The sequence below is a fragment of the Carassius gibelio genome, chromosome B11 (assembly GCF_023724105.1).
Source record: "Carassius gibelio isolate Cgi1373 ecotype wild population from Czech Republic chromosome B11, carGib1.2-hapl.c, whole genome shotgun sequence".
In the NCBI taxonomy this organism is placed as follows: Eukaryota; Metazoa; Chordata; class Actinopteri; order Cypriniformes; family Cyprinidae; genus Carassius; species Carassius gibelio.
Window position 1 is genome coordinate 2,194,149 of NC_068406.1, and position 17,631 is coordinate 2,211,779.

General features: G+C 36.3%; 2 protein-coding genes, 1 long non-coding RNA gene and 2 other non-coding genes across 5 annotated transcripts; 1 reads left to right on the forward strand and 4 right to left on the reverse strand.

The window, feature by feature from the left end:
* Positions 1 to 1,457: 1,457 nt before the first annotated feature.
* On the reverse strand, positions 1,458 to 7,083 carry LOC127968096 (trimeric intracellular cation channel type A). The gene is made up of 6 exons (XM_052568992.1): positions 6,867 to 7,083; positions 4,272 to 4,428; positions 3,750 to 3,934; positions 3,546 to 3,633; positions 3,079 to 3,196; positions 1,458 to 2,154 (listed from the first exon to the last, which is right to left on the reverse strand). The coding sequence occupies exons 1-6, from the start codon at positions 6,988 to 6,990 to the stop codon at positions 1,939 to 1,941; spliced, it is 888 nt and encodes a 295-aa protein (XP_052424952.1). The 5' UTR covers positions 6,991 to 7,083; the 3' UTR covers positions 1,458 to 1,938.
* A 3,627-nt stretch (positions 7,084 to 10,710) lies between these two features.
* Positions 10,711 to 12,016, forward strand: LOC127968100 (small integral membrane protein 7). The gene is made up of 5 exons (XM_052568997.1): positions 10,711 to 10,832; positions 10,965 to 11,006; positions 11,080 to 11,138; positions 11,379 to 11,469; positions 11,578 to 12,016. Exons 1-5 carry the CDS (start codon positions 10,807 to 10,809, stop codon positions 11,591 to 11,593), a joined length of 234 nt encoding a protein of 77 aa, XP_052424957.1. The 5' UTR covers positions 10,711 to 10,806; the 3' UTR covers positions 11,594 to 12,016.
* A 67-nt stretch (positions 12,017 to 12,083) lies between these two features.
* LOC127968101 (uncharacterized) lies at positions 12,084 to 13,498 on the reverse strand. The gene is made up of 5 exons (XR_008155890.1): positions 13,478 to 13,498; positions 13,039 to 13,090; positions 12,766 to 12,839; positions 12,499 to 12,561; positions 12,084 to 12,399 (listed from the first exon to the last, which is right to left on the reverse strand). It is a non-coding gene; the product is annotated as an uncharacterized LOC127968101 (long non-coding RNA).
* On the reverse strand, positions 12,631 to 12,724 carry LOC127968673 (small nucleolar SNORD12/SNORD106). Its single transcript, XR_008156047.1, has one exon. It is a non-coding gene; the product is annotated as a small nucleolar SNORD12/SNORD106 (small nucleolar RNA).
* Positions 12,905 to 13,001, reverse strand: LOC127968674 (small nucleolar SNORD12/SNORD106). Its single transcript, XR_008156048.1, has one exon. It is a non-coding gene; the product is annotated as a small nucleolar SNORD12/SNORD106 (small nucleolar RNA).
* Positions 13,499 to 17,631: the final 4,133 nt, after the last annotated feature.

Sequence of the window (17,631 nt, forward strand, 5' to 3'; positions counted from 1 at the left end):
ATTTTGACCATTTGTAACTTTAATTCAGCGCGTGCAGCACATCAGAAATAGATTCGGTGCGGAAACGATCTCTGCACTGCACCGCGCATGGAACGGATCGCCGGACCGCATCCGCGCGCAGTGTGAAAGCTCTATAATAGGGAACCCGGGAATCAGGTGTATAAGATTAAAAAACCCGAGGCCCCTCCGTATATTGACCGGGCCCACCTATTAATGACGTTCTGTATCCGCCACTGCTCTATCTATCTATCTATCTATCTATCTATCTATCTATCTATCTATCTATCTATCTATCTATCTATCTATCTATCTATCTATCTATCCGTCTATCTGTCTGTCTGTCTGCGTCTAAATCTAAATCATAGTGTACATGAAAAAGAGTGAAGAACTCTCTGTTGTGAAACATTGAATCATATCCTGAAACGCTGTAAATAACTATGATTCGACTCTGGGGTTTTTTTATGCCATCTGCTGGCGAGGTGAGAAGTGTTTGTTTTTGATTAATCATATAATGATTGATTATGTAATGATCAAAAATACTCTCTTGTGGAAGTGATGTCCACCTTGATGGTTTTATTAAAGGGCCACTATTATGTATTTTTGAAAATTACCTTTCATGAAGTGTGTAACACAGCTCTAATGAATGCAAACATCCTGCAGTTTTAAATCTGAAAGTGCACCGTGTATAAAGTTAATGTCTCTCAAAAGAAAGAGTCGACTCTGAATCATCGAAACGAGTCGTTTTTAAAACAAATCCCAAGCCGTTTCCGTTACATTAGCATATTGCTCGCCCACGTGTTGGTCTTTTCGCGATGGTCTGAATGAAAAGTATAATTCACTCTTCGCCACTAGGTGCCGATATTGGAGCGGTAAAATAGCTGTTTCCACTGTGACGCTTGTAGTACACAAAGGACACAGAGACAAAGAAGCGCCACTCACAAACCCTTCATGCATGATGAAAATATAATGAGACCAATCGACCAATCACCGCGGATCAGCGTCACGCAAAGGAGGAGTTTGGGGAAATGAATCGTTTAACGAATCGTTTGGGAGTCGTTGAGCAAATAATGTAAACATAAATGGAAATTATAAGACGATTAAAGTGTTTTTTGACCTTGCATGCATGACAACCTGTTGTTGGGGACTCCCAAAACCAAAATATGAACCTTTCATAATAACCCAAAATAGAGGCACTTTACCTTATATTACTAAAAAAAAAAAAAAAAAAAGTTTGAGGACATAGGAAAAAGTACCCATCACGAAAGTTTACTATTTCCTTTTTTTTCTTCTTTTTTTTTCCCAAATGGTAAACATAATTCATAACATAATTCAAATAAACTTACAATTTATCCACAGTGTGGATTCATCCATGAATTTAAGTATATTATAATATATAGTAGGCTATTTGTCTCCATATCACTGAAAACACAACATTTGGAAAAAATTGAAACAACTGATTTTGGCCGAAAAATAATTTATTTTAATTTATTTTTTTGAAAATATATTGTTTTTCCCCCAGTTCGACTGGATTTGAAAAGCAGCAATGTTCTGTGACAGTCGGGTCAACCAGCGGTGGACAACGAGTCTCATCAGATTATTTGGATGGACCCTTCAGTGAAGTATGACACAAATGGATAGAGGCAGGTTCTCATCACACTGCCTTTCTTTCATTCACCTGTTCATGACACACTGCACATCATCAGATGCATGGAGAGAATGGGGCTTGAAGGATGGAAAACATTACGAAAATAAAGACATAGATGTTAGTAAAGAGGGGGGAAGCTATTTACAGAATCCCTATTTGGCATGTCTGTCAACAAAAGCACCACTGAAAGAGAAACTTGCATTGGTTTAAGATCAAATTCCCTCCTTTCTCAATCAGAGCCGGGCCGCTCTGTCATATCACAGGTTGGGTTGATGATTTTGTGTGTTGTAACTCTACTCGGCTTTCTTGGGCTTCCTCTTGCGGGTTCCTTCACTCAGTTCCTCCTTGGTTTTGGAGGGCGAGAAGGGCGTAGAGGCAGCAGCTGGTGCGGAGTGGTGGTGATCATGGTCATCTTCAGAACCGAGGGGTGAACCGAAGAGCAGGTGGCACAGCCAGGACTCGATGAGGGCGAAGGGTGATCCGTGAGAGTGACGGGCCGTCATAAACACCTGGATAAGGAATAATAAATTGAGTAATGAAGTGTCAAGAAATGTCTCTGCTATAACCTTTTCCGAATAGTTTATTTTTGATTGCCTGTGCAAAAGTAAAACTGGGCATTGTTATTGGCCACTGCTATTGGGCTGCTAAGTCGAAAGGTGTACTGGGGTTTATGGTCTGAGTGCCACAGATTTCACACACATACTTTTAGTGTGCAGTGTGATTTTCCTGTACGCTGTGTTCGCACATTGATTATTATTATTATTTTATTTTCATTTTTTTTGCAATAGTAGCCTACATTTGTCCACAAGGTGGCAACACTTTGTTGGCATTGTATTCTAAATGCACAGACAATTATGAATAATAGTTGACTTAAATAAAACAACCCAGCATGTTGGGTAAAAACATTTAACCCAACCGGCCCGGTCAAATAACCCAGCATGTGTTCTGTCCAACATTTACCCAGCACTGGGTTGCCAAATAACCCAAACTGGGTTGATTTTAACCCAGCATTTTTTTTAGAGTGTGTATTTACAGTTGCTTGTAAATGCATAGGTACTTCATTTTATACACCTGTGGTATTGCATCCTCCTGAAACACTTAAATTAAATAATTTAAGAGGTGTGTCCCAATGCTTTTGTCCGTATACAGTTATTATTTGAGATTCATTGAGATAAAACTACTCTCCATGTATCTTGGCAGGCTTTCCATCTGAAGAAAGCTAATTTTGCAAAGCAGGGCTCACTTCATTTTAAGTATCATGAACATTTTTGCCTTGACAATTTATGGGCATTCAGTCAATGAACAAATTCAGACTGATTCCCTTTTTAAACGAAAACACTGAGTTACATTTGTGTTTACTGTTATTTATACCCTTCCTTTTATTTCGACTTATTAAATGAGCTGAAAGGACTCTTAAACAAGCTTATTATTACCTTGGTTGTGGCCATGAAGAGTGTAAAGAAGCAGATGAGCGTGCTTTTAGACACAGGGAGCAACTGAGCCTCCTGAAGGGTGAACAGAATGGCTCCATACAGACTGGCCTTGGTAGGGCTGAAAAATACAAGAATTGCATTCTAAACATTTATAAAAGTCATTAGTCTGAAACACGAACAGCTTCAGAAGACTTTGAATGAAACACATGAGTCATATGGAAGGTTTTGGTTCTATCTGGAATTTAAACGGACAGTTTTTCAAACTTTATTTTATTATTTTTATTTTTTTCAAAGTCAGTTATAAAAGAGGTAGACAGGTCCAGTTTGAATCAGAAAAGTAAGACTAAACTCTGGTCAAACTAGTTCTTAAGACAATCTTAACATAGACATATTTATGCAGCTGTCCAATGGAAAAGACATGGCTCTCCAAAATCCTGCTTCTGCTTGTGTAAAGGTTTTCCACTCACAATGACATTTTGAGCACTTCATTGGTCTCTGGCTTCCAGACTCCTCGCAACAGCTGCTCGAAATTGGACATGAGAGCGACCCCTGACCCTGTGGATTTTAACAGAGCAGCAGAGATCTCCTGAACAAGTGTTTTAAAGGGTCTTATGAAAGCGTTACATGACCCCTAAAATAAATCCCTCTGGAGATATAAGATATGTACTTACCCTTAACATACCCGGTAATGACCATGATCAGCCAGCCGTGGTGATACGCATGTTGAGCGTGATGAACTCCAGCAGCGATTTTACGTGTGCGGACCACTTCTTTCATTGCAACTAGCACAAGTTTCACAGGCAGAAACGCCACACATTTGTAAAACAGGTTAAGAGGGCAGAAGAAAACCAGGTACCTGAAAAAAAGAGTGAAAAAAACACACTCATAAAAAGATACAATAAAAGATCCTCACACAAGTTTGTCATGCTATTGGAAGAAGATGATTTAATAAAGGTACAGATATTAGTCTGTAGAACTGTTACTTGTAAGCAATTAAGACGCGGTAACTGTGGAAATATCGGATGTATTCAGATCAAGAAATGAATAAAGTTGTTATCAAAAAACAGTTGAAATGATCATGTTACAAACAAAAACACAATTTTCAGATTTTATCTTAAAGATCTGTCTTAAAGTGATCTCTGAAGTGTTATATGCAGAGTGTACAAAGCGCTGGTCCAGTTAAAAATCCTCACCACACAGCTGAAGCCAGGAGGATGTGACTGTTGTTATGGAAATAGTCGATGGGAGACACACCAAGCATGATGTCTGCTAGTATGTAGCTTCCAAAGCAGTAGAGCATTGCACAAAGCCATGAGGCCACTGGGCTTTTACGGGACACTTCCACAGCACCTGATCCACACACAGACCAACACAGAACACCTTCACTTTAAACCCTTAACCTTTACATATATAACGAGTTCCAAAAATCTGAACGTCCCATGATTATAATTGAAAAATGCAAATTTCTCAAAAAAAATTCACAAAATTCACAAAAATAAATACTTCATAAAAGTGGTCTATGTGACTTGTTTACTAAGTGATCGGCCACAGTTTATATTGTTATTTACTAAAAATATTCCTCTCCACTAGGCAGTTAGCTAAACCTAAAAACCGAATGAATTATTATGAAAATACTTTACTGAACTTCTCCAATCTGCACTTATGATACTTTTTGGAGGGTGGGGAGAAAAAAAGGCAGCTGTAGTTTCCAGAATTTGACATTCCCATTAATTCATACCACATTTTACTATGAAAATACGGTACTAACATTTAACGTTTTCAGATTGAACTTTATAATGTACTGACAACCATCTTTAAACACCAGGTAGTTAAGAGAAAGCCACATGAGGGATCGAAGATGATCACAAGTTTCTCTACAAGCTGAAGTAATAATAATAAATAAAATGCACACAGTGTCATACTGAAACATAAAACAACATTACAGTAACACACGGCACATTAAATGGAAAATAACCCTATTGAATATAGCAGATAAGACAAAAACTAAGAAGTAACATAGTTGCAGAGAATTCTGGGAATTTATGTTTTGTTTTTTGTTTTTACTGTAAATGGCGAGAACTATACAAAAAAGTAAAATTAACAGTATCATACTGTAAAATTACATGAAATATCCCATTGGAACGGTTTTTCACAATATATACAGTAGTAAGGGGAATTAGCCATTAAATAACAAGCTTTACAATTGCATTTACTTTAGCCGTTCAAATGATATAAATACACACACACACACACACACACAGACACTTTTCTTACAGTGAACATCAAAAACACGCTCTAAAGCAGTGTTAGGAGGACCACATGAGGTCCACAAATCTCCAGGGATGAACACATCTTAAAGAACAGGTGTAGCTTGGGTCGCTACGCACCCAACAGGCATTTTGAATGAAAAACGATCCTCTCAAATGTGGCCTAAAAATAAACAGAAGCCTAAAGCTTCTCGTTGGTCTCAAACTGCAGCCCGCACAAACAGCTGACAGGATGAACTGCAGCGAGCAACTGGCTAATGTTTGGACGAAGTGGTGGATATTTATATCACATTTTTCAACATCAATACGATTTATCACAAGTTTGTGAATGGTATTATGGTATAATGTCATGAATAGTTATATATCTTTGCTCTGGTATATCTGAAATCCTGATGCAATTTTAAGTGACAGCATCAACTCATATTCTGTTCTCATCAGACCAAATAAAACCGCTTAAATCTATAAAACTGAATGACCACTAATGGACAACTTTAGTTTTCATTTAATTCAATATACATTACATCAAATACATTAAATTTTACATTTTGCATTAAGTAAATGTTGATTATATATTTTATTTTATTTTGTATGGTTACAATAATAGTTAAGAACATTTGACCCCCAATTCATGCATTACATTGCCAGACAAGTGTTTTAATTACTGTAATGCCAACATAATAATAATCAAAGTATAAATCAAATAAAATCTGATCCTCATTGCCATAATGCCAGAATATTTCATGACCCCAAGTGCAATGCAAATAATACCTTCTCATCATTTTAATGTCAAAAAGCTCCTTCTTTTTAACATAACAAAATAAACACTGTAATTATCATTTATAAAAAGTGATTTAGGCAAAAATATATATAAATAAATAAATACTACTACTAATACATTTAAAAGTAGGATTATATGGTATATACAATGTAATGCAATACAAAAATCTATGGTTTGATTCTGAAATACAATTTGTTTATGCATGGTTCAAATATAACTCGTTGAAAGGAAGCAAGTCGTAAGCTACATAAATTTGCTTAACAAATTCACTGGGCTTCGTTTTGTCCTTTCCTCTGCTGCTTTCTATTTAGGGCGCTTCTATTTATTGCAAAGAGACTCTCATTGGAATGTGCAACTACTCTATCGTGTTTCGAGGAGGGTCTTCAAGAGTGGGACAACTCGTCCCACCCCCAAAAAGAAAGAAAATGCTGAATGCTACACAGAGACATAAAATATTAAAATACGCACGTAGGCTATAGGAATGATCAGCATAGGCTACTATTGCAAAAACAATGCCATGTGACAGTGAACTAAATTGCATGACACTTGATGAAAACAATAATTATTTTAAAGCTTGAGATTTAATAATTTCATATTTAACGCAGTAGCTATTAAATGCATTGATCAGCGAGCAAATGCAAAGAATAATAACTAAATAAATAAATGCCAGTCATTTAAATTTAACCCAAATAAAGCTCAAGTGCAGTATTCTTCAGTTATCCCTAAAGAACGATTCTACTTACCTGGTTCATATTTGAGGTAGAGTATTGACACTATATAATAAGCGACATCAAAAACTGGAAACATCGCCATTTTCGAGAAATAATGGGCAATTTCGCCCAGATTTAGGACATCCAGCACCTCCATGATGTTCTGACCCTTCCGCGTGAACAGATCTTCAAGAGGCTCGCCGTGCGCACGAGTAAAAAGCTCCGCTCACATGCAGATGCCTATTAATAAACAGCACGAGCTCAGGCGCACTACTGAGACGAAATCATCACACAGATCTGACGCGGATGAGATACTGCCGCTTACTGGATGACCGCGAAACGCGCTCAGTATCATCAGTCGAGCTTATCCGATCGCCAAGAACAGATCCAGATGGATTTGTTTAATTGTCATTGCATAAATAGTCGTGACCTAAAAGGATTAATTAAACACTTCACTTACAAAACATCCTATTCATATGGACTGCTGCCATGTAGCCTAAGTGGATCATTCATGTAGTACCACTTTTTAAACAGGCTTATGCCATAGTACCATTATACTACTATATGATAGTTGATATGAATGTAGTATAACATACAGTATACCATGGCTATACCAGGGTTTTTGTTTGTTTGTTGTTTTCCTGTGGTCAAATTCCCATGATACTATCTGATGCCATTACTGAATGAATGAGAAATGCCGTAAACTAAATAAAATGAGTGAAAATAGTTCAATCCTAAAGTATTGTTTAGTGTAAGACATGTCGAAGATTAGCCGACAAGCTTCGATTCATTAAATGATAAACCCTATCCTATAAAAAGCTGTTTATACAGACAGCATAGTGAAGCCTCTCTCCCACTGACATCCATTCAAAAATATACAAATAAAATATGGCCTCTGGTTTCCTTTGCCAGACCAGAAGCGTTAGCATTAACCATTACACTTTTTCGGCTAAAGGTTGCAGACTTGCTTTCTAGTGGCTTTGAGGTCTAAATATTAACTTAAAAGCAGGAATCTCGGAAGTTACTTGTGGCCAAGTATGGTGACCCGTACTCTGAATTTTTGCTGTGCATTTAACCCATCTAAGTGCACACACACAGCAGTGAACACACACATGAAGCAGTGGGCAGCCATATTGCTGCGGTGCCCGTGGAGTGATTGTATTGAAAGTAGAAGAGAGCGATGTATATTCACTTCCCTCACCAGCAATTCCTACCAGACCTAAGACTTTAATCTGCAACTTTCGGGATACAAGTCCAACTCTCTAATCATTTGGCCATTAGCAGGGGCGGACTGGCCATCTGGATGTTCTGGAGAAGTCCAACACGGCTGGCCTGGCTGGTTCATCATCAAATAAGTGTCAGATAAAAAGTGACGTTGACGGCCAACAAAGGGCAGCTCTAATGCAATCTACTTTTGCTTATAAGAATTGGGAATTGAGCTTCTTTAACACAGTTGTTTTTCATGTCGGCGGGTTGAAAAACGACTCAATGACGTGATATTTTGCTCCTGAAAACACATGTATTTTATTCCTTGAGGGGACTCCCCTCGAAAGCGACTGGGCTAGTTTTGAGCAAGTTTTGAGTACTGATTGGGTGGGGTCTTTTTTGTGAAAACCTGGCAACCCTGATAAGAGACCAAAACTGACGCGAAGGAGTCGTGACTCGTGAAGGCAAGCAAAAAAACGTGAAGATAAAGGCGGTTGGGAAAAGCTAAAAGGGAAAAAAAACCCCGTTACATCAGGTTACCTTTGTCCGTCTCTCTCACTGTACACAGCATGTAGCCACTATCCCAGGTCTGAGCATCCACTGCTGTTTATTACTCTGCACTGTCTGACTTGAATATTCCATTCATTCATAAAGAGACAGCAGCGATTATACAACGGGTTCATTTTAGAGCTATCGAGTTAGAAAATAGAGTAAATGAAGAAGCCTATAAGGTGATTACAATTTGTAATGGTTTTACAAGTTATGATGAAAATTTTATTGTTTCAATGGAAACTGTAATGGCACCTTCTATTCATGGCGTTTGTTAAAGTTACTAAATCCTAATGCAATATGTCCTACAACACACTACAGGAAACCATAATTTACTGGTTTTAATGGTTAATAGTTAATGGTGTGTAATGTTTGTAATGGTATATTTAATTGGTATTTATAGTGGAAATCATTCAAATTTCTGTGATGGCTTTCTATTTTTTTTTGTCAGCAGGGTCACTATGGGTTTTGTTATGTTATCTGGTCCTTCACATGCAATCTGCTAGAAAACATTTACTACATAGCTTAGGGTTAGGGTTAGGTGATTGGCCTGGGCTGATTCTGCAGCCATTGAGCATGCTTTCTGGAGATCTAAATGTTTTGCTTCAGTGTTCCTCTGAAATCCTCCACCTCCCCCAGTTCCACCTGTCTCGATCTGATATGGTATTTGTGTATGCCCCCATTCATACAGCAGCTGCAAATTTTAAAAGCTCAAAGAAGTGTGTCTGTGTATCTGTTGGCTGTAGTCCGCTAAGCCCACATGCATTAACATAAGGTGCATCCAAATTCAGTCATCATGTATTATTCTGTTCCGTTTTGTATTATAAAAGTGATTAGTGGGTTCTTGCTGAAAATTCTTCTGTGCTCTCATTATCTCTTTAAGCTCTTATCTCATACCTTCCTGTCCTAGCTTTTACTATTTTGAACGATGACTGAAAACTTGTATAACTGGCACTTCTCATGTTTACTGCCATCTTATGATGAATCCAGAATTCAAAAAAGAAAAAGTACACTTTAAATGACTGGATGTTGCACTTAATTAACCTTAAAATACAAAGTGTCGAATGGTGGATACTTTATGCGCTCAACAATCATAGCCTTGATTAAGTAGCAGAAATAAAGGGGCTGCCAGGCTCTGATTATGAATGGAAAAATAACCTTATAAAATTCATTAACTACATTGTGTATGTTTATCATATTCATGAACTATTCTGAGTTATGTCATGTTTATTTTCTCTCAAACCACAAAACAATAATAATAATAATAATAATAATAAATAGTAAAATGAACAATTGCTGTGCATTAATAATAGTTATTATTAGTAGTAGTATTATTGTATTATTTTAATCAAATAGGCTATTTTTTATAAAATCAAATAGGTAAAAAGCTTATTTTTAATACTATGTGCTACTGTAGTATAGGCTGCTGGGTAGATTACTTTAAAATCTAGTCTGTTACTGATTACAAATTATATGATGAAAATCATGGTCAGTAATATAATCTAGACTATTCATTTTAGGTAACGTACTCTGACGACTTTTGGATTACTTTAAGGTTACTTTTATAACCTTTTTATAGCTATATACTCCAGTGTTTCTCAAACTGGGGTAAATTAAAGAACTACAACGGTTTTATGAGTTGAGGAAGAGCTATTCATTCATTAATTAAAATTAAAAATTAAAGTAAATACGTTAAATGCATTTTTTACATTTGTAATATTTTATTTGTTTACCCTCACGTCAGTGTGACAATTAACCAACATCAAATAATGTTTAGTAACTTGTGTCATACATAGTATAATTGACGGAGAGGTGCTTTTGCTCCCAAATTCAGAAGCATGGATCATAAATTAATTTATATTACAATTACATGGCTTTCCATGTTGTGCATATACAGTTAATTATTACTTAAATGTTAACATTGTAAAAATTACACTTTAAAATAGAATTTAACCAATTATGGAATCTGATTACGTAATCCAGAGTACATGTAATCAATTATTACCAAGCACTCTGTATACAATACAGTTTTATGCAGTATGTGAGAGAGTCCTTTCGCAGACTTGAGCACGCATCAACAGTCGTGTCCTTCAGCTGCCGTCAGGGGGCGGTGATGAACGGAGACTCATACTGTATTCATACAAAGATCGAAGAATAAGAAGACGAACCTAGTAGGCGGATATAACCATAGACAGTAAAAGAAATATAACCAGTCAAAATGATCGGAGATCTTTTAATTTTGGGGTAAATGTCACATTCTAAAGCAGGATTTACTCGCGCTATTGTTAAATAGAAAGTTGTTCGTGGTGTTCATATGTGTGGTACATTATTGTCACTGTGTAACAGGAGTGTGTTTTCTTTTTCTTCTGTTTTCAGCACTCTGCTCATGAACGCCGGCGCTGTGCTCAACTTTAAACTGTGAGTGAAAGCGCTACTGTTATCTGTCAGGGTTCATTTGGGTGATTGCTTTTTAATCAGTGTCTGTGTGCAGAAAGAAAAGAGTAACGCAGTCTCAAGGGTTTGGCGATGAATCTGGATCGTCCAGCACTGGTAACAGCAATTCACTAACGCTGCATTATAATAGTTAATTTGATATTATTGGGACAGTGTAATATTAAGTGAGCAGACGGCTGACAGCCACAGAGACCCAAAATCGATCTTGGCATAGAGCTGGAATGCATTTTTATGAAATCTATCAAATATTAGGAAAAAAAAAAAGACTGCAAATGCATGCTGCATTTTTGCCCCTAAATATCTTACGATCATATCTGAATCTTATGCTACATTTAGGAGACAACATCAGAGAGTTTCTGCTGAGTCTGCGGTACTTTCGCATATTCATTGCTCTCTGGAACGTTTTCATCATGTTTTGCATGATCTTGTGAGTATTGACCTTATAAACATTTAGTCATGCTCTCAAAATAATCATGTTTATGCTCTTTTTGTGGAGAGTGGCATTTTTTTTAAGTGTTCTTGTGTTTGTTTTCAGGTTATTTGGATCATAGATTGCGGTTACATTGAGGATCATTACAGACACAAAAGGAGAATTATTGCAGCACTGGTGGATTTATTGTAATCTTTTTAGTGTTGGATGTCTTGGAAGTCTTATCTAACATCTGTATATTTTGTACAAAGGGTGTAAATAGCTTTTTCTGCTTGTGCATCAAATAGGGATAGAACACATGGAAACTATACGTTTAAATATAGTCTAAAGAGTAGCTTGATGGTCTTTTCTTAGTGCCCTACACAAGTATTGTCAGCTATGTCAGTTTAGTGGATGTACAATTCACTAGTGTAAATCTTTGGAGAACAAAGCCTTGTGACTTTTTAATTCCTGTATTTTAGAAACAAATCATATAATTTAACGCATGCATTTAATTTTGCTCCATTTGAATGTTCCCTAAAAATAAAACGTCACACTACTGAAAGTTGAGATTGGTTTACATTATATTCAGAATCGCGGATAATATAGTCACAAATAAGAGATGCAGAAAACAAGTTTTCATAAAGTTTTATTGGAAAATAGAGGTAACTGCCAGTTGAAAGACAGATTTACACTTGCATAGAACAAGTTACAAGCAATTAGTGACAGCTTTGAGGAGTTAAATGGAAAGTACTAGAATGCCTTTTCATAAACAACACCTTGGAACACTAGCTGGTCCTAATAAAGCAACTTCAATACTCAAAGGCATTTCCTCCCCATGGCTGGTAAACGCTAGACCGCTTTGAGAAAACCCATGGTGTGGGTCATCCACTGCTCCACGTGGGTTTGGCACCGAAGGGCCTTCAGGAGCATGGATCGCACATACGCCTAGATAAGAAAAAAAAATTAAAAAGGTTAGAAACCGTTAGATTCAACATTTAAGTTGTTGAATAGAATAATAATATAAACCTACAGAAAGATAAATACCTTCACATGTGGCCATTAATCAAGGGTCACTCGTTGTGGTCCTCTTGAATTACAGAATTCTGCCTGTTTTGGAGACACAAAAAAGGACTTTAGAACAAAAGAGCACCATTACCCTGTATGCGAAGCAATTCTCATGGTGCTTCAGATAAATTGGCTTAAAGTTTAGAGCAAGTGTCAACACTATCGATCTGCTGGGGAAAAAAGATCAGTCATCACATGCACCTGGTAAATGGCAACCAGATGTGCCAAGAAGATGCCCATTCTTACCTGCTTTGGAGTGTTAAAGACTTATGAAACAAAGTCTGATGAATTTAAGGTTATCCATTTGACTCCAGTGTGATCTGTGGAGATAGTAGTAAACATCAGTGACATTCCTTAAAATGAACGCCAGATTTTGGCACAGGTATATGGTTGCTCAGATCATTTGGCTTATTTTTTGCTTTAAAAAAGGTCAACATTGCCGATCTGCTGGGGAAAAAAGATAAGTCATCATTGCTACCAAAAATGTTAAAGCAAAGTCTAGAGTAAATCCAAACTCACCAAGATCCGAGTAGACACTATAAGAAAACTCCATGGTCCAACAGCCCACATACTGTAAAGCAAACAAATCTAGAGTGAACTTCAGAATACAGCTGCTAAGATAGTCTGGCTACTGGAAAAACCCACTTCAAGAGTTATTATGTAACGTTGAAACAACTGATTAACAATAACTCGTGTTTATCCATCTTACTAACGATCATATGCTCGAAACAGTATTATATAATAATAGTAAACCAGAACAAGTCTAGTTTTCATTGTGCACCGAAAAAGAGCCACGTGGTTAGCGCGTAGCTACACCAAAATCCTTAGTTTTAATTTCTATTCGTATTGCTTTATCACAGTGGGTAGTTTAGTAAAACAGTAAAGAACGTGGTTTAAAAAACGTGTACAATAGTAGATGAAAATGGGAAATAAAAAGCACAAAGTGACTACTACTCACCTTTCACAAGAAAGACGGAACAGAGAAGGAAGAGCGTGCGTTCCGGTTTTTTATAGTGCGCGCGCATGCGCAGTGAGAGTTTGTGGTGATGACGTCAGGTTAGGTTCCAAGTTCCATCCTCTGATCTGAAATAATCTTTCTTTTAGTGTCTATGGAAATAATATGCAGGCGTATTACGAATCGATAGTTCTAGCATTAAAATACTACATGGAGATGTACATTAACTACATTTCTTACATAAATAACATTTTAACCATCCGTGTTACAGCCAAGCCACCATACGTTTGGTCCTCCTTTAAATACCAATGTCGTCATTTAGTTTATGTAGTCTACATAATATGCCTGACGAAACTGACGAAAAACTAAAAATAGTGAAAAAAAAGTTTAGAAAAATCCTTCAAAAAAAGTTTGTTATTTAGATCGTTAGTCACCAGTATCACACACACACACACACACACACACACACACACACACACACACACACACATACATATATATATATATATATATATATATATATATATATATATATATATATATATATATATATATATATATATATATATATATAACACCCTAAATGTGCAACAATTACATTGAAATTTTACTTTTGCTGGTTGCTATTTAATTTCTCTGTGTTTTTCCATAATTTGTCCTAAAGGTGGCAGTAATGGCTAAATTTGAAGTTTCTTTCTTTGAATACAGCCTCTCCATCTACATTTCACGAATCGTTTTCAAGAGTTCAATGTGAATTTTATAAAACACAGAAAAGTTTACCATAGTCGCATTAATAGCATTATGAATTAAAAATGTACAATACATATTTATTTATCTACATTGTAGAATCATTGCAAAACATTACCAAACACTTTTCATAGACATATACTACTAACAATAATAATAATGGTGATGATGATAATAATAATAATTTTATCCATGGACATATCTGTGGGGGCAGATCATGGTCACACTTGAGACGCGCTAATTCGCACGCACTGGAGGACAATTAGCGCCTATTTGTGTGATTACATTAGCACATATTGTGTTTTGTAAGTGGAGTACATAAAGAGCTCCACTGAATGTGTTGTCAGCACATAATGGCGCCTCCCAACTCTTTGTTTTAGCACAAAGAAACTCAAGTCGTGAATTATCAGCCGAGGGATCATCGCCCATCAACCGCTGATATTAAAGAGAGTCCTCCCCCCAAAAGTATGTCTGGTGCAAAACATCCCTTCAAAACGTGTGAAGTGCCACCATTTTTATTATGCAGACTACAGTAAATGATTAATGCAGTTCTTTGTTTATATAGGCTATTTTAATGTTTTTACCTTGTAAATGTATTGAGGCAATTTTTTAAAATGTAATTTAGATTATATTTGATAGTAAAGTAGATATGATTATCCAAAGTGGTTTCTGAATTAGCAAAAGTGATTCATGCAAATGGCTAGTTTAAATGGATTTTTGCTTTGTTTGTTGTAAGATTTAGTTTGAGATTCCACCTGATAAATGCTTTGTTTGGGTAGTTTGTTCACATGTTTGGGGATTAGCCAAATGTTGTCTGATTTCTGGCTTGTTTAAACTAGGTGTGATGACTCTTGAATTCCACCGGAGGAACACTATTGACCCATGTCAATGATTATTTTAATTTTTAAGTGCTGAAACCATATTATAAAAAAGCAATAACCTGGTTTATTATATTAGATATATATTATTTTTAAGCCTCTAATTAAGGCCTCTTGTTGTACACAACACTATACATTCTGTCAACTGATTGATAGTTTATACTTAGTATAATATGCTTTTTCTTTCAATTACAGGTCCTTCTAAAAATGTTCTCCTTCAGGTAGTGGTTCACGGGTAATTTTGCTGTAAGATCTTTACTAATTTTTATAAAGTAAATGTAAGAAGAACTTTTATATTGTAACATTTGAAGATGAACATTAACTGGATTGAGAAAACATTGATTTACTTGATTAACCATAAATCTTTATAGAGAAATCGTGTTCAAATATAAGTATCAGATATGACACACACACACACACACACACACACACACACAATAAAAATATGATACTTTTGAGAAATATTTCTCTCTCAATAACGCATTAATTGTATTGCATTGCATACATACATTTTGCCCCCACAATAAAAACTACAGATGAAGCATTTAAATATCATATTACTAAGACATATTATTATAAGATATAGAGTGAATTAATATGCATTTCATATGCATTTTATGTAAGAAGTCTGCTATTACAGCTATAGGCTTCAGAGCTTATTGATTTACATTACAATTCGAATTTTATCTTATGCTTTTTGGCCGCATAAATATCAGCGACTGCACCAAATTGCAATTGTTTTGCTCAGGTGTTTGAAGGTGTTTTTCCACCTTGAGTATGAGCTCCATATTCTCCTATATCAGTCAGAAAAGACTGACGGAACATATATAATACTGTTTTTTATATTTTTAATTTCATTTAAAAAATGACCTTTTCAGACTCATTTCATACATTGGCTTTACATGATATAAGTAATGTTGATTAAAGTTAATACTTGGTTAAAAGCGTCTGCTAAATGACTAAATGTAAAATGTAAAGATCTTGCTCATTTAAGATCTCAGAAAGAGGAGAGGCACCTTCAAAGAGGGAGAGATATGTTCTTTACAGTGAAACAGCTATTTGTATGGGCGGGCCTGCTCCCTTCTGGGTAGCCTAACCTTAATGGGCCACCCTCATCACAGGGCTCGGGACAGCTTTCAAGGTTGTCCCCGCACCCAAACTATCATCCCCCTCCCTAACACAGCCCATGTCTGCAGAGGAAAAGTTTCAGGGAAAGACTAGTAGAGTTGGTGAGATCATTGGTGCCTTTCAGCATGAGCAGTACGTATGAGCTAACCTGGGTGTGGGACTCCTTTGACCTTTTGGCTCAGGCTGGCCGCTGCACGCAGACTGCAAGCACAGCAGGAGGGTGGTGCTGGTAGCCAGACTGGTGTCTCCAGGGCTCCAGCACAGGGAAAAGAGGCCCTAACCACAGCAGGTGGTCAGCAACATGCCAGATCGTCCGTGCTGGAGCTGTCATTGCATTGTCTTTCAGAGTCCTGTCATGACTTGCCTGATGTTTGTTCCCTAATCGGACCGAGATGAAGGCAGACGGAGAGTGAAACATGTTTAACCCGTGGTGGGCTACAGGTTAAGGATGTGCTGGGGTTTGCATTGATCAGGTCAGGAGGTAATTGTGTGCTCAGACGGAGAAAGCTACAATGATTAACCTCGGGAAAAGAAAGCAGTATTCTGAGTAAGGGATAGCGCTGAACTGTCAACAGAAATGTATCTCAGTAGCGAGAGCTTATCCCAAAGTACCACAGCTATACTGTAAAACAAGCATCATTTTAAAAGCATGTTTTTTTTTTTAAATAATTGAATCTAAATTTTATAAAAATAATAATAATTGTAATAACTTTTTTGCAAGGTTTACCATATAAACAGAATCCCGTAGCATTAATAACATACTTAAGTCACATCTGTAACCATTTTTTTTAGTTAAAAAGTTTAATTTACTTAAACTTTATTGTTTAACTTTATAATGATTAAATAAAAATGACGATCAGTTTGCATCACTGATCTATCCAAATCGTGATACTGATGCCAAATACAAGTTTGTCTTTATTAATAGTATCATTCTCAACAGTTCATGCCACTGTTTACTAAATTCAGCTCAATGTATTTTACACAGTTATTAACTCTAGGCAAAAGGCAAGTGCAAACGTTTTAGATTCACATGTGAATAGTCTTCTCGCATAAAAAAAAAAAAAAAAAAAAAAAAAAAAAAAAAAAAACTATTTATTTAGCACACAACAAAGAGGCAAACCGGTCTCTTATTATAATAACATCCTTTATGAAAATTAACCATGGGTTTGTTATAGTAAAAGTGTATTTTACTACAAATACCATCGCTAAACTTTGATTCGTGTATCAAAGCCATGTTTAATTTGTGGCTACCATGGTTTAACTAATCATGGCTTTTTGGTTTTATTTTGGTAGGCTATTTGCAGTAAAATTGTGGTTAATTAATCTGAAGAAGAAGGAAAGACATGGGTACTACACTTTTACTATAATGAAACATGGTTAATTCTCGTGATGTACAAATGTGCC

Excerpts from the sequence above, each read along its gene's own strand:
- LOC127968096 (XM_052568992.1), bottom strand. The coding sequence starts at position 6,990 with ATGGAGGTGCTGGATGTCCTAAATCTGGGCGAAATTGCCCATTATTTC. Across the intron at positions 3,634-3,749 it reads CATTACCGGGTATGTTAAGG|GGTCAGGGGTCGCTCTCATG; the intron begins GTAAGTACATAT and ends TAAAATCCACAG. Across the intron at positions 2,155-3,078 it reads TCTTCATGGCCACAACCAAG|GTGTTTATGACGGCCCGTCA; the intron begins GTAATAATAAGC and ends TTCCTTATCCAG.
- LOC127968100 (XM_052568997.1), top strand. The coding sequence starts at position 10,807 with ATGATCGGAGATCTTTTAATTTTGGG. Across the intron at positions 10,833-10,964 it reads GGAGATCTTTTAATTTTGGG|CACTCTGCTCATGAACGCCG; the intron begins GTAAATGTCACA and ends TTCTGTTTTCAG. Across the intron at positions 11,007-11,079 it reads GCTGTGCTCAACTTTAAACT|AAAGAAAAGAGTAACGCAGT; the intron begins GTGAGTGAAAGC and ends GTCTGTGTGCAG.